This window comes from Apis mellifera, linkage group LG8, assembly GCF_003254395.2.
Source record: "Apis mellifera strain DH4 linkage group LG8, Amel_HAv3.1, whole genome shotgun sequence".
Taxonomy (NCBI): domain Eukaryota; kingdom Metazoa; phylum Arthropoda; class Insecta; order Hymenoptera; family Apidae; genus Apis; species Apis mellifera.
Genome location: NC_037645.1, coordinates 8,032,953 through 8,049,675, shown reverse-complemented (window position 1 = coordinate 8,049,675; position 16,723 = coordinate 8,032,953). Strand labels below are relative to the sequence as shown.

General features: G+C 42.8%; 1 protein-coding gene and 1 long non-coding RNA gene across 8 annotated transcripts in view; one reads left to right on the top strand and one right to left on the bottom strand.

The window, feature by feature from the left end:
* LOC100577332 (GATA-binding factor C) overlaps positions 1-16,723 on the top strand; it is an 84,082-nt gene that overhangs the window by 23,782 nt on the left and 43,577 nt on the right. For all 6 annotated transcript variants that reach the window (XM_026442316.1, XM_026442315.1, XM_016913668.2 and 3 more), the window contains exons 3-4: positions 163-1,464; positions 6,632-6,777. In XM_026442316.1, the coding sequence (XP_026298101.1) occupies positions 163-1,464; positions 6,632-6,777 (1,448 nt within the window). The remainder of the gene's footprint in view (positions 1-162; positions 1,465-6,631; positions 6,778-16,723) is intronic.
* Positions 9,979-16,513, bottom strand: LOC107964878. Of its 2 annotated transcripts, none has more exons than XR_001704034.2 (2): positions 14,291-16,513; positions 9,979-12,753 (listed from the first exon to the last, which is right to left on the bottom strand). It is a non-coding gene; the product is annotated as an uncharacterized LOC107964878 (long non-coding RNA). The 2 variants fall into 2 exon arrangements; XR_001704033.2 differs by having other exon boundaries at positions 14,717-16,512.

The window sequence follows — 16,723 nt, the reverse complement described above, 5'->3', positions numbered from 1 at the left end:
AGCGTAGCTCCACGAAAGAATAATATTAAATACTAATAACCAAGAATTAATTAATTGTTCGAGTTGTAAAAATTATTGAACGAAATCACGAGAAAAATAATTTATCAAAAATTCATACTCGAAAGAGACAAAGGGACTAAAGAACGATATTAATTCTTGCAGCAAGGATGTCGAGCAGCGGAGTGGCGAGCGGGCCCGTGAGCCAGGTGTGCCGGCCGCACTTCCACAGCTCGGTGCTGCACCCGTGGCTGTCGGGGAGCGGGGCGGACACGTCGAAGACGCCGTGGGGATTCCCGACGACGACCGGCTCGGGCGGGAGCGGGGTGGCCGACGACAAGCCCCAGAGCCCCCTGGGATCCTCCCTGCCGCCGAGCACCGGCAGCCTCTCGAGCCACGGCGGGGCGGGGGCCGGCCACCACCTGTTCTCCTTCCCCCCGACGCCCCCCAAGGACGCCACCCCCGACAGCATCACCGCGAGCACCACCTCGGCGGGCAACAACAACAGCGGCAACAGCAACAACAACAACAACAACAACACGACCAGCGCCAACAACAACGCCAACAACCCCCTGTCGGGGCTCGGGGGTGGGGCGAGCAGCGAGTACCAGGCGGCGGTTGCCCACGCGGCGGTGATGGGCGCGTTCATGCACCACCAGGACGCGCTGGGCGGCGGGGGAGCGGGCTCGTGCGACGTGAAGCCGAGCGTGATGCTGGCCCATCACCACGGCGCGCCGTCGCCGCCCCATCAGCAGCACAACGGGACGGCGAGCGGCGGGAACGGAGGGACAGGGGCGAGTGGAGGCGGCGGGGCGAGCGGGCAGGTGAAGCAGCGCGAAGGTAATAATCAGTCGGGCAGCCAACAGGCGAGCACCGCGCAACAGCAGCAGCAGCAGCAGCAGCAGCAGCAGCAACAGCAGCAGCAGCAGCAGCAGCAGCAGGAGGCGGCCGCGTATCAGGGGAGCAACGTGGGCGGCGGGGGTGGCGGCGGCGGCGGCGGGGGGGCGAGTTCGCCCTCGTGCAGGGAGAGTTACGCGGCTGCGGCCGCCGCCGCCGCCGCCGCCGCGGCCGCGGCCGCGGCTGCCTCCAACACCCACCACGCGACCTCCGGATCCCAGTACGACCCGGCAACCAGCGCGTATAACATGTACCAGCACCTGCAGTATCCTAGTACCACCCACCACCACCACCATCACCATCATCACGCCGCCTCCTCGTCGTCTTCTTCGTCTTCGTCCCACAATCCGCACAACGGGGCCGCCGCGGTCTCCGGTATTTTCGGCCACCACGCGGCGGCGGCCGCGGCCGCCGCCGCTGCAGCCGGGGCCGGGAACGCGGCCGGCGTGGCCGGCGTGAACGTCGACTCGAAGCTGTTGGTCGGCCACGTGCACGCCAACACGCCGAGCTCGCCTTCCGCGCAGCAGCAGCAGCAGCAAAAGCCCAGGAACAAGTCGAGAACGTCCGCCGGTAAGCGGCACGCCTACCAACCTCCCCCCCCTCCCACTTTTCTTTTCTTTTCTTTTTTTATCTCTGTCGGGTTTTCTTTTTTTATATATATATATATATATATGTTTCTTCGGTTATGGGTCTTTTCTGTTCTCCTTTGGATTTTGTTCCGACGCCTAGCCTCGTTCTTTGAAGAAGAAGAAGGCTTGGCGAGTGCGGTCGTTTCCACTCTTTTCTTCTTTAATCTCGAGAAGTTGAAATAATTCGATCGTGGAACCAGTTAAAATATATATTATATATAATATTATATATAAAATATATTATATATAATATTTTATTATATATAATATTATTATATATAATATATAATATTATATAATAATATATAATATATATATATATATAATATATATATATAATATTATTATATATAATATTATATTATATATTTTAATATTAATTTTGGTGTCGTTGTTATTACACGTTTCGATAAAGAATCGTGGAAGCAACTTTGTTCGTACTTTGGATATACATCATCTACTTTTACCATCGGAGTGGGATACGTAAGTGGAATGATTCTTTCGTGGTCGGACGCACGAAAGTCGCGCGAAACGACCGCGCTCGAGTTTGTACTTTTCTTTCTGTTTTCTCTCTTCCTCCCTTTTGGTTTGACATTAACGCTTTTGGTTTGTTTCGCTTTGCACGAACCCCGTACGCGCGGGTAATTATTTCCAAGCACACGGGTTTCGTGCGTCTCTCTTTTCGCTTTGAGTTCCAGAGTATCCTTTGCTTTCACTTTTGTTCACACCGGTTACTTTTTCCTTTTTTTCTACTTTATCGACTCGAGGTTCCACGCGCCGATCGATATTCCTCGAGTTCCTAGAAACGAGTAGTTTCGGTCGAGGAATACAATTTCTTTTTCTTTTCAATCGAACCTCGAGTTGCTCTTTCGTTTCGTTATGTTTCGTTACGTTTTGTTTCGTTTATTAAAAATCCCCAGACGAGCTTTTGGTGGCGGTCGTTTTTCGCTTACGATTCGTTGATACGAACGGTGAACACGTTTAATATATATATATATATATATATATATATGTGTACATACATATATATATATATATATCTTGTTTTTTTTTCTTTATTTTTTATCGAACGAGCTGAGTGTTGTTCGGCGAGAGGGAGACACACACACACACACACGAGACGTGTATTTTTGTATTTTTGCCTCACCCGTGTGTTTTTTTGAGTGGCACCCGCGAAACGTTGGAGCGTGAACAGCACCACACCTGGTTGATTTTTGTGATTAAGGCCGATGCACAGGGTGGGGGACACGAACGAAAAAGGAAACGCCATGGACATTGCCGATTCTTACTTTTCTCATCTTCTCAGCGAAAAGCTTGAAATTTTCCAAATTCTTCGCGCTGTGGGGGTGCGAATTTTGAGGAAGGAAAAAAAAGTTTTTCTTTTTAACGTTATATCCGAAGATTGAACTTTTGAACAATTTTCAAAAAAAAGAAATATATATATATACACGAGATTCGCACCCTGATCCGCACGAGAACTGTACGTAAAATTTTGTTTGGCAAACTCTTCTTTTCCGGGTAAAGAAACTCTTTCTCAAAAATTCTCTCAATTTCTTTCTCCTCTTTTTTTTTCTTTTTTTTTTTTCTATGAAAAATTTCACACCGTTTCCCAAGACAAGCATCGAGCATCGTCCAGTAACAGGCGACTCGACACGGCGCATTCCTTTCTCTACAGTACCTTTCTCTCTTTACGGATCGATATTTTTTATATATAAATACACAGGTGTAAGACACGCGTGTAATCACACACAAGCGCGGGCGAATCAGCACACACGTACCTTCTTCTCTTTCTCTCTCTCTCTATCTATCTGTCTATCTTCTATTTCGATGTGGTGTGGCTACATGCTACCGTTTTTTTTCGTTTTGTCACTGGCAAAATATAATCTCCCTCTCGAAAGATAGGAAAAAGAAAAAAGAAAAAGAGTCCACGGACCAACCGCGTGCTTACTCGCACGATATTTTTTCTTTTTTTTTTCACACTTACCAAAATTCCAAAAGTGAAGCGAAGTGTCTCAAAATATCGCCATATCGTTCAGGGAACAGTACTCGATGAACTTTCCAAAAAAAGAAATATATATATATATCTTCCACAACAATTATCGAAATTAATCAATTTTGTTACCATGCTTTTCACATATTTATATAATATAGGAATATATATATATATATTAATATTTCAAAAGAAAAGAAAGAAACAGCAGGAAGAGAGACCACTCGAGATACAACCCCCTCCCTCCCCTTAAAAAAAACGAAGAGGGATAGAGAAGGATTGAGAAAAATCAGGAGTGAGGCTAATCTGGGTCGAAGGGGAGGTGGAAGGGGGAATGGGAATGAAACGGTTGAAAAATGCCGGATACGTTGATTGCTGTAATAACAGTCGGTCTGCGGCGAGGACGGCGTGGTAAAAATCCTAATTCCGGGAACAATGGCCCGGCTTCGCGGCGTGGAAGTCCGCTAATTAAATCGACTTACGACACACACACATGTATAAACGCTCTCGTACGAAGAAGAAGAAGAGGAGGAGGAGGAAGAAGAAACGTCGATGTGGCAAGAGGACGAGCGAATACGGTGTTTAAGAGAACGTAAAGCTTTTTTTTCCCCGCTTGAAACACACTTCGAGTCGAAAGTAAAAATTTAGCATTTATAATTCGCGAGAGTGTGCACGCATGCACGATGTATAATTTTCATCTTCGTTATTAAAAATTACGTTTCGCCCGTTTAATAGGCGTAGAGAGAGAGAGAGAGGGAGGGAGAGAGGGAGGGAGAAATTTCTCTTCTTGTTGGAGAATGATGAGTTTTATTAATTAATCGTTAACGAAGAAGAGGAGAGGTGATTCTGTTTCTTTTCCCCCCTCTTTTTCTTTCTCTCGCTCCTTTTGCCACGAGTGAAAATTGCAATTAACGAGGCAGACAGGCTAAGATTTTTGCTCAATGCCGATTTTCTCCTCGACACGTTTCACGCTTTTCGACTCGACCATGGTTCTCTTCTCCGGTCTGTACTCTTTTGAGCGGAGTTTTTTTAACCCTTGGCTCCCGGCCCCCGAGGCTGGATTAATTATGCCTCGTTGCATGTTAATTCAAATTTGCAAATTTAATTAAAATTTCTAATTTTAATAATTCTTTTGACACGTTTTATTAGTTTCTTCTCTCCTGCCGGGGAGAGAGAGAGAGGAGAAATAGGCAATAAGGATCCTTGTGTGATAAGGATCAGCAATTCAATTATAATATTCATATTCCTTAAAAAAAAAAAAAAAAGGAAAGAAAGAAAGAAAGAAAGAAAGAAAGAAAAAAATTTCTATTCTACTGTGTGTGTACGATCTTTACAATTTTTCAATGTTTATTAAGTTTCTAATTTTAATAATTCCCCGATGATAAAATTTCTAAAAAATTTGCAATGTAAATCAGCGGATCTTTAAAAAAAAAATATGTTATTTCAAGGATAAGAATTTTTTTTTTTTCGTTACGTTTGAGATTTAAGAATTAATTATCAAGACTTCCACCATGTTGATTCGGTTCGAGGGGTTTAGAGAGAAAGGAGAGAATTTTCAAACACCGTCGAGATTATTATTATTATTATTATTAAGAGGAACAAAGTTAGAACGGCCTGGTTGGAATATTAACGCGTTGAGCGAATGATCGTTAGTCGGCAATGATCGGCCGATAATGAAGAGAGAGAGAGACAAGAAATTGGCCGGGCGAAAATGTTCATGACGGAACGCCGGTTTCCTCGTCCTGGATCATAATTCATCCGTTTATGGCAAAAGTGGCGCGAGGCGGCCGGCAGCCTCGCTTTGGTCTCGTTCCTCCTCTCCCCCGGCAAGAGTCGGCTTTTCGTCGAAATAAAAAAAACCTCTTTCTCCTCTAAAAATTACTTTTCTTCTGCGCCGAGACGGTTTCAACGATCAACGATCGCAATTAAAACAATCTCGAGTGGTCGCCTCTTCTCCGAGTGGCGAAGCTTCCGACAACGTATAAATCCTGTTAAACGAGAATTGCTGTTGTTAAATTAGGTCAGGATTATTATTAATTCTCTTTTCTTTCTTTCTTCTCTCTCTCTCTTTTTTTTACTTTTTTTTTTTAAATTGCAAATGTTTCGACGAATTTTGTATACATTCGAATCACTTTGGCCACGTCGGTCGCGAAAGGTTCGACAAAAAAGAAAAAAGAAAAAAGAAAATGTCAAAAACGAACAAGTCATCGGATTTTTTCCAGTAAAATGGAGAACGCTCGGTCCAATCCCGAGGAGGACGCAGCTCGATGGATCAATTCGAGAGACGCGGATTTCACGGTTCGAGGAAAATTCTTATTCCATGTATCATTGGATAGAATTCGATTATTCCCCTTCCTCTTCCTCCTATTAATCGATATTCCGAAAAATTTCAGGCACGTTTTCTCTCCAACGCGCATGGAAACGAAAAGAGTAATAAAACGAGAAATTTGCCTGAAAGTTTGAAACTCCTTCCTTCCTTCCTTCCTTGTTCCCGTGTTGTTTGGTGGGGGTTGAAACTAACGATACCAGGTTCTACTCTTCCTTCCTTCTTCCAATCTTTCAATCTGAATCTCTGAGAATCTCTCCCCTCGTAACATTAACAAGCCGCTATCGGACCAACGCGTTCGATCCACGGTCCTTAAAGACTCTGCTTTTGCTCTGGTAATCGCTTGATATGGTATGTCTGCAACTGCATGCCACTTTGATCACCGATCTTCGTGACTTGGTGTTGTTCGCTTCGAGCACGTTGGATTCTCGATATCGAATCGATTTTCTCCCTTGAAAATATTCAATATTTCTTATTTTTCATTATTCCATATCATCTCGAGAAACCAGCGTGCGCCAAGCTTTTGTAACTTGATTATTGAACGATCGAACGTGTACCTGAATCGAATTCTTCTTTCAATCGCGATTGAAAATTTTTCTCTAATTTTCTCAATCGATATACATATAGATAAATAAAGGAGAATAATTAGATAGATTTCTGATGCGAGAAGAATTCGTTTTATCGGTCGCTCGATCGGTATCATTGGAACGCTTGTCCCAAAATATATACGTACGTAACCTAAAAGTCGCGAGATTAATCGAATTGGTCGTTTCCACGGTATTCTTCCGATAGAGGGCCGCGAATGCGTGAATTGCGGCGCGACATCGACGCCACTGTGGAGACGAGACGGTACCGGTCACTACCTCTGCAACGCTTGCGGCCTCTACTACAAGATGAACGGGCAGAACCGACCTCTCATCAAGCCGAAACGACGGCTGGTAAGTACCTAAGCTGAACCGCTTTCTTTCTTTCTTCCTTTCTTTCTTTCTTTCTTTTTATTTACTTGCACGATATATTTGGCGTGGATAGTTTCGGTCGGGAAGGATCGAAGACGCATACAATGTTCGTGATTTGAATTGTAAATCCACGCGGAGAGGAAACTTTACGTAACTTTGTCGAGGCGTCTACGAAAAATATCAGAATCTTGTTAGAGATAAAGAGTGTATATTTCGTGTACACGTAACGGAGATCTCTGTTTATATCCGCCTTTCGGAAGTATTAGATTGATGTATAAAGGTTGTCGCTCTTACGTAACACGTGTAATATATTCATTTTCAGTTTTTGCCTCGTCTACGTGTTGCTCGTTTAATTCTATGAACTTCCTCGTATATTTTTCGAAATATATTCGTATTGGATTAAAGGATTGATCAATTTTATTGAAATATATATTATTTGATTTGAAGAAAAATTGGACGTTAATTATACGTTTTGACGTCAAAATTGAAAATAATGCCAGAAAGTGAGGTTAATTTAACTTTTAAATCGTTTAAAAAGACAAGATCAAAAGAATATAACGTCTCATTGAAATTCTCTAATTACTTATCCAATACTTGATAAATTGCATATAAAATTAGTAGTATATTATACGGTAAAGTAGCGTTTAATTATTGATGAAATGAACAAAAAAATCATTATGGAAATATCGAAATTTCCACATATTTAGAATTAGTCGTCACTTGAGCCCGCCATTATATCTCCAGTTGACGCAAAAATCGAAATTTTTACGCAGAGCCTATCATTGTCCCTTTTCGACGAACGGGAATCGACGATTCGTTGAAAAGCTTTCGTGCACCTGTCTGGCTCGTAAAAGCGGTGTCCTTGATCGTTTCCTTGGAGCTCATCGAGCCGCACATGCTTAATTAATACGTGCTCGCGGTGCAACGGAGTTATGTGTTTCTCGCGATACGCAGATGCAGTCATCAGAATGCAAGATAAAACAAGGCCAAGCTAATTTCCTGTACGTGACCATTAACGCGCGACGGTGTGTTCCCGCTTGCGTATTCATCATCGATTAGAATATATACGTGTGTATGTAGATACATGGCCCAAATTTTCCAAAAAAAAAAAAAAAAAAAAAGAAAAAGAAATGTACAGTGAAATTCAAAGAAAAGTAAAAGAGTGAAAATAGAGTAATAAATTTCAATTTCTGAAGGTAATGAACAGGCAACTGGAACGCCACCATACGAAACAATTAGGAAATAGAAGATCACGCGACGTGAAGTGTGTAATGGTCGAATCGAGATTCTATCGAGTGAATGGAAAATGTATTATGCGATTGAAAGGATGAAAATTAACAAAAATCACGATTATATTAACGCTATAATCCGTATTTGTCGAATTAAAAGTGAAATAACGAGGGAAATAAAAGGAATTGATGAGAAGATTTCTTGACGACGGATACGAATTTCTTAAGAGGTTAGAAATTATTTCATTTTCTTTTTCTTGGTTTTTTATATACAAAAGTGGAATCGACGAGTGAAAATAATCACGTTATCGCGTAATCATTTATGATATTTACATCGTTTATATCGTACATTTGTGAAATTATTTTTATGAAAGGAAAAAAATGTCTCGTCGAGTGAAGTGCCGTTTGAAAAATGATTTGAACACGGGGGAAACGCATTAGAAATGGAAATTCGGGATTACGAGGGATATCGGTAGGACTTGGCCTAGGATCGATACCACGAAGGGTAACAGAGGCTTTCGTGCAATCGGCTCGTATAGTTCGTGTGAATTCGATCTATTTTCGTCGAGCAGGCTGGCACCTACGCAGACGAAATGGCGAAACTCGATATCGGTCTCGTCTTCCCTCGTTTCGTTCCTAGATTCATAAATTCTAACCAACAGTGTGCTCTATCCAACAGCATTTTTCATCGACGAGAAGTTTCGCGTTGAAAAATTAAACGGATCGTGTTCAATATTTACGGATGAATTGAAATGACATCCGATACGACGTTGGTTTTTAGGTTATGTCTTACGTCTTTAAAATTTTTCGTTCGAATAATTATAAAATCTGTGTGTGAAAATCGTTACAAATTATGATTCCGTTTAAAAAATCAAAATTAACATATATCAATATGCTTACTTAAACAAATATCATTTATAAGTAAATCGGAAGATTATCTTAATTTTTATTCGATCGATCGTGGTATAATCTCACGGTTAAAATATTCATAATTATTCATAATTACAGATACAATTAAATGCTTGGAAACAGTTGGAAACTCTCATCCACAAGTCTTTAAATCCACAAGAATTTTTTTACAATCGGATTCGTATCACGATTAATAAGAATGGATACGAGGAGTCGGTTCGAAGGGAAAGTGAGCGCTTGGTTGTTCGATCATAGGCTTAATACACGATCTCGAGAGAAGAGACTGACTGCATTCCGCGGATGCAAAAGCGCATAGCCGACCAGTGACGTTTCACTATCCCTCTCGCGCGCTTTCTCCTGTGCGCGATAGAGCAAAGCTGATGGATTCAAGCTTTTTCTACCCGCCACCTTGCCCGCTTCTCTAATTACGCCGCTCACGCACCTCGGATTTATTAATCATCACGTTTTTGCCGTCATTTGTCGGCCGTTCCTTCGCTCTATCAATCCGACGCGTTCTTCAATCAGATTTCACGATTCAATCCAAAAGATTTTTATATCGCGAGAATAACACGTTGAAATTGATCGAAGCTTTCTTCGAAACGACAATTAATCGTCGATAAAATATATTGAATAGATATATATAGCACAAGTTTCTATACTGTTCGTTCGATTGCACGACATTTTTGTTTCTCTGCAAAGAATCTATAAAGTTCAAACACGTTTTGTAATCCAACGCGTGGAAATGTAATATAATTAACGTCATGGAATATCATTGATATCTTTTCGTTTCAATTGTTAATACAAAAAACGAAAAGTCATCGTGCTTAATTACCTTTCAATTAGGTACACAGATATTTTTTGCAAGATTAAATTTTTGTGAATGTGAAAAAAATGGGGCTTGAATAGAGATTCAATTTTTTTTTCCCCCTCACAAATATTAAATATAACTATACTTTGAATATTTTGTATCGTTTTCCACGCCGTATTCCCAAGTATTTTTATGTATTCATAAATTTTGCATAAATACATTGTAAATACTCGCTGGATAAATCTACTAATTAAAAGAGAAAAGGTTAAACAAGTTTGAATATTTCATTACAGCGTCGAAATCGTAAACATGGTCATTTCAGAGAATAAAACGCGTAAAATCTAACAATAATCCTCGAAGTAATTACAAAGTGAATTAATGACTTTCAAAAACATGTTTGAACTTGTCGCGGACGGGTGAATGATTAATCTTGATAATATTTCGGTTAATTGGGCAAAAATTTTCGAACCCGCCAAATATTACGACGGCGGCCCGCCCATCTATCATTCAACCGAGACTCTCTCGCGTGGATCTCGCGCGCCTTCCCCAATAAAATATGTATCGGTTTAAATCGGTAGGCGTCGCCTTATCGCCGGTACGCGTGTCACATTTTCGGCTCGACGCTGTAATTTTTCTCTGCCCGCGAGTTTCTCTCTTTTATTTTAATAATCGAGCCGAGCATCCAAACTTCGCCTTCGATATTAAACGCTTGCACCGTGTTCGATAATTGGTATCGAATATTTCTTCCTTTTCTTGTCCAATTTATTCTTTTCGACAGTGAAAAGATACTTGCTGGAAATATAAAAATATTCGAATACTGATAAATGTATTAATTTAAATTTACAAAAGAAAAATTGCAGGTAATATCTTCTGTAGAATTGGTAGTTGAAGTTTGAAGTATATCTAGAATTCGATCTATAAAGATATAGTTTGATCTGTGCATAAGAATGCTAATCCACGCTTAATGAAGTCTAATCACCGATCTGTTATAATAGCTATCGTCTAGAAATATATCGTAAACTCGATCGAGGAAAAAATCCGGACTCGAACCGATTACCGACAACGTTATATATATTACATCGCGACGTCAATTGCACCGACGACGATTTACGACCGCGTTACATATATACGTATATCTCGAGGAGAAACAGAAACTTGAACGAACGGTAGGAACGCGGTAGAATCCGGTCGATTAACGATCCTCGACCCCCTCGGTGAAAAAAAGGGGGACAGGGTCCCCGAAAAATAGGAGGAGCCACGAGGGCCATATGCTTTTCGCACAATATGTCGCGTTTTTACCGACCGAGCGAATCCGGTCGCAGATGTGACGAGAGAGGAGAGAAAGAGGGCCGTCGCCGATACGATCAGCGAAACAAAGGGCGGCCACCACCAGGTATATATATATGTTCACCCCACTCCCTCTCTCCCCTTCCCTCCCGAAATAATAAAGTCGTGGCACATATCGAGCTCACGTGAAAACGCATTGTGCCGACGTGTCTCTTCCACGGAAATTCCAGCCGAGCGTTTATTATATGAACCGGGTACAGAGTCCAACGTGCTCGAAAGCCCCGATGGGCCAGATAGCAAGGGTTGAAACCCTCCCTCTTTCTCTCTCTTCGTGCCGCTCAACCGACCCGTCCGCCATCTTTGATCCATCGCGGAGATAGGCCTCGAACAGCTGGGAACTTTTCGCTGCTTTTTTTCTCTCTTTTCTCTCTTTTTTATTCCTCCTCCTTTCTCTTCGTCGTTTCCTTTCTTGCTTTCCTTCTTTCTTTTTTTTCCCTCGCTCGGTTGGATGTCTCTGTTTTATTCGGGGCGCAACAAGGGGCGAGAGCCACCCTTGCTATATATATATTTCTTTTTTGGAAGAAGAGGAGAGGAAGTATTTTCCAACGAGCGAGCGAATCCTCGAGCGATCCTCGAAGTGTGGCGGAGAAAGGGTGGAGGGGGAAGGAGGGGAGGGCCAGGTTTCTGCGCGGAATCGCTCGTTAACGGCTGTCCTACACGAGCTCCCTCTCTCTGTCTCTATCTTTCTCTACCTTTTCTTCCCTTCTCGTCCTCGGCCGATGGTTATCGCGCGCGCCATGCCACGCCGTGCAACACCGCGCGATGCTCGTCGGAGTTACGGTCCTCCGGGCGTTCCTGGACATTCCAGTGGCAACAGAAGCGCCAGCGTCGCCCGCGGGACCCGTTAATCCAGCCGGGCAGAGAGAGAGAGAGAGGAATTTTTTCGCCGAACTCTCGAAGCGTGCCCTCTGACATTTTTTCTCGGGAATTCAAGTAAGGAGGGAGGGGAGAGGGAAATTGAGAAACGAAAATCGTTCTCCTTTTAATATCCTTCCATTGATATTTGGAAACGAGAAGAAAGATTCCAACGATGAAATAATCTTCGCCTCTGTTTCAGAGATAATGATTTTAAGGAATTGAATGATAATTATATTCCAAGAGAAGAATTGTTTCACGTCTTCTTTATTTTTCATACGTTTCGAACAAATATAAATTACAGTGACTTTTCTGAGCAATAAAGTATAAGTAAGTTGATTTTGATCGAACAAATTTCTATTCGTGAGTTTAACAGCAAGTATTTCAAAAAGTTGCGATCACTTCGTAAATTAAATTCTCTCTTCCTTGATTTTTCAGCGCAACGCAGTATAGAATCGAGATAAAGATGTTTCTAATCTCGACTCGTCTCTCTCTGCAACACACAGAAATACTCGATTATCGCTTCCCAAGAACATGCACCGACGTGCTGCTCTCTGTTCTTTTCCAGAAGCCATGTTTGTGTCACCACGCCTACCAACTTCGCTCCCGCAAATCCCCTAAATTTCCGTGGCACGTGCGAGCAGAGATCGGGCGACGACTCTTCCGAGAAAAGAATCCGCATCGAGCCGTGAACCCGTTTCGGCCGAGGAAAATGTCGTTCGCAACGCGTTATCCGCGCGATCTGCCGCCGCCATTGTGTTCCGACTCGCGATTCGCGAGGAAAGCTTCCAGTCCAATTTCCCTCGCCGGCTGAAAAGTGAAACGAAAGTGTTGCGCTTTTCGAGAAATCGTTATCGTGCGGGATTAATTACGGAGATGAACGAATCATTTTAAAAGTACGATCCCAGTTTTCTCCGAAACATTAATAATTTGGTTATTAAAGATTCCGTTCGCTTTCTTCTCGGCGTAAATACGAGAAAAAAAAAAGTTTAATTACGCGAATGTCTAATTGGAAATGTTTTTTCTTTTTCAAATCTCTTTAATTAAATTTCTCTGATTTATCGATGACAACAATGACTCCTTTTTTTCTTCTCTCTTTCTTGGAACACTTTAGTGATTATATTAATTACAATTAATTATCTAATCTAATCACTCGTCTCGCGATTAAACGTCTTTCGATTATTATTATTATTATTATTAGACAGCTGGGTTATCTGAAGTGAAAGATAATCCGTGCTTTTTTCCCCCCCCGAATGTTTCTCGATAACGATCGTGAATCGTGAAAAATGGAAAGAAAAAGTTTGGACGAGAAAAATTTTAACGATCGTCACGAAGTAAGTAACGAAGCAACCGTTTGATTAGAAATGCGAGGGATAGAAAGAATTCGTGGCTCGTTTGCAATTCGTAGGAATAAAAAAATTTCGAAGGTGTGGGAGGAAGTGTAAAAAGAGAGAGAAAGATTTCCCTGGGAGGCGGATTTCGTGAGATCGGCGTGGTGGTTTATGAGAAGCGCACGCAGCCGTGGTCGGGGGCAGAAACGGCGACTGAATTATGTACCAGATGCAAATGTTGGTCGTATTGTCCGGTGCCGGCGGCGCGCTCCATCCATCTTTCAGCTTCCTTGAAAATTCCGCTCATGAGAGACGAGATTTGCATCCGTTCACACTTTGAATAACGTCGCTGTCCAATCCGCGACCGCGCCATCTCTGCTCTCCTTTCTTTCTCTTCCGAAGAAGAGAGTCGGGGGGGAGGGAAAGGAGAGAAAGGAAAGGAATAAGAATAAGAAGATGGTGTCGGTGATAGTAGCCCGAGATAGTATTCCTGTCGATTTCTTTCGCCCCTTTTATTTGCACGCTCGTCACAGCCTCGTCGAGCAAAAGTTTCCTATTTCGATCGAAGCGAGAAACAGGTTCTCTATCGTCTCGTCGGACTGTAAGCTTAGAATATCCTGCTTATCGAATCCTCGAATCGGGAATTAGAGTGTCCTCGGAGATTGCACGATGTTTTCCACCATTTGCAATTTTAATGAAACGGGCGTCGATGAAATTATATATAAAAAAAGAGGAGGGAGTATATATCGTTTATAGGTCGAGAGGAGAGGTTAGGTTCGACTCGAGCGATTCGCCAATAATAAGAACCGAGTCTTGTTTGGACGACGACAAACGCCAAACGATTTATTTCGCGAATTTATGCCCGGCCAGAATTGCCTGTGCACGCCAGTCGGAAGCAATTTACAAGTTAATAGGTTAGGACGATTCGTTACGCGTCCTCCTTCTCTCGATTTATTCCGTCCCACCGTCTAATTGGCTCGTCTCTCTTTTTTTGCGGCCTAAAGGCTTCTTCGCACCTTGTCCTTCGTCACCTATCGGCCGTAATTCTCCATCTTTCTCTCGCTTTCCGTGCCTCTTTCCCCCTTCTTTTCGTATCGACTTTTCCTATTTGGTTATTTATTAACTTGAACGATCGCTGTTTCTTTCTCTTCTCGTTTCGCTCGTGTCAAAGATCGTATATGTTCGATGACCGGGAGAGCTCGAATTTGAATCGCAATCGACGCGATAATAAGAGAGTCGAATCGAGAGTGGACACCGTTAACCCGGGCAATACTTTTTTCTCGTGGCCGGCCGGCTACTTAAGATTCGGCACGCCGCGATTGGACGACCAGTTTTCGACTGTCCGACAAGTCGATCGATCATTCACCGACACACAAAGAAACAATCGGCCCGCTCGATAAACTACCGTGCTTGTACAAGCGACGGACTCGAAATTGATTTACCTCGACCAATTCGGCTTGCCTCGATCGCTCCCCTTTTTATCCCGGGACAGATTTGTTGGGAAATTTTCATACGCCACTTCTTACGCCGTGAAAAAAAAGAAGAAAAAGAACGAAGCACAAGCGTGTCCGGATATACGGACGTGAATTTGTCCGCTTATGCTCACGTGTTATCCCCACCACTTCCTAATACATCGCCCACTCGAGGCAAGTTTCGCTATTATCTGTGATCCGCATCTACTGTCGATGATTTAACTTGATTATTGAATTTATCGAAACGAGAAAAGAAAAATAATCTTTTTACATTTTCTTATTTAATCGCTACAAGATTAATTTAGATTCATTAGCGATATTTTTACGTGATTACATTCAGTTAATTCGAGATTAGTCTCGTTCTCCGATTATTACTACGCATGCGCGACAGGTCTCGTTATTCGCTTCGGCACTGTTCGGCACTATTCGGCAGCGTTCGGAACCGATCGCAGTCATATATTCAGACATTATCGTAAAAAGGATAGATTTAGAAAAACAATGGATTCAAAGTATATGATAAACATATACCTTAAGAGTTGGTTCAAGGTTTCCACGCGACTGATATAGAATAAAGCGTGGAACGGAGGATGGAGAAAAAAATTCGAGCAAATTGCAGGTGAAACGCCGACAGCGAATGCGAGTAACATTGTAGCAGCAGCGGAGGGATCTTGCGCGTGAAACTTGCGGGGCCGTAACCACGCGAGAAAGTACGAAAGAATTTTCCTCGCGTGCGTTGGTTCGTTTCCGTGCCGACCGGTGTTTAGAGCGATATTCCTCGCTCGAGAAATCTCGCCTTCTAATAAATAATAATTAAAGAAGAATAATTTTCTCAAAGAGAAAAATTTCTCACTTCTGTCTCCGATCTCCGTGAAGGGTAACGATCCACGAACGAATAAAATAAGCGAAATAATAGACGCGTCGTAAAGGGAGGAAAACTTGAATAAAGAAGAAATTAATTTTGCGAGGTGAAAATACAGTCCATTCGATTCGCCGCCCCATGGAAAAGTCGATCGCTGCCGAAGAATGCATTGTTTCGAGGTCACCGCACCGCGTTCGTGCACCTGTGTGCACGATGCAACCATGTTTCACGACGATCGATCGTGTGCGCGGTCGGCGATTTATATGCAGGAATGTTTCACCCGTGTGTGGAAGTGTTTCTCCGTGTAATTGCCGGGTGAATCCGCGAAAAACCATCCATTCCACCTTGCCCCAGACCCACGATCCTTCCCTCCATTGTCCTCGATCGTTCTGCCTTCCTCCATTCACCCGGTCTAAATTGTTATCGTTTCCCACATGTAAGCATGATTAAGCGTGGTTGTTAAGGGGGGAGGAGTGGAGGGAGAGGCAAGGGTAATCCACGCGGCCCTATCGGCGTTTCGAGGCGTCAGCCGCTGCTTGCCCCTCGTCAAAAGGGGTCTTCGAAGAAGGATTCGTGGATTCCCCAGGGCAGCTGCGTACGCTATCATTGGTCGCGATCTCTATGGAGGATCCCACCCGAGGATCCGGGAAACGACCCCTCCAGCGATCGAGCGCCAATCCTGCCGCGTCTTTCCCATGCCACGAGGGTAGAGGATCAGAGATGGTTGGGGTGGACTCGATTTTCGGGGCTGCTTCCGCACGAAAATTACACACGGGGAGAAAAATCCTCGGAGAGAGAGACGTAGTTTTCTCGAAAGTTTCCAGATTACCCGGATTTCTCTTATCTTTCCTCTTCTCCCTGGATTCTGGAAAAGTTACTAGGTACACGTGTCCGGGGAATTTTTTTTTATCTCGTATATATATATATATATATAGTTTCTACTCAGGAAATGGTATCGATTTAAAAATGGTCGGTGTTCATCTCGAGTATTATTACGAATTAGAAAATTTTCTTATTGCAAAATTATTATTTTACATCAAAGATTCATAAATCAATTAGTTTAAAATCTTATCTATCCTTGTTACACGAATCGCATCTCCAATTTAAGAACAATCGTT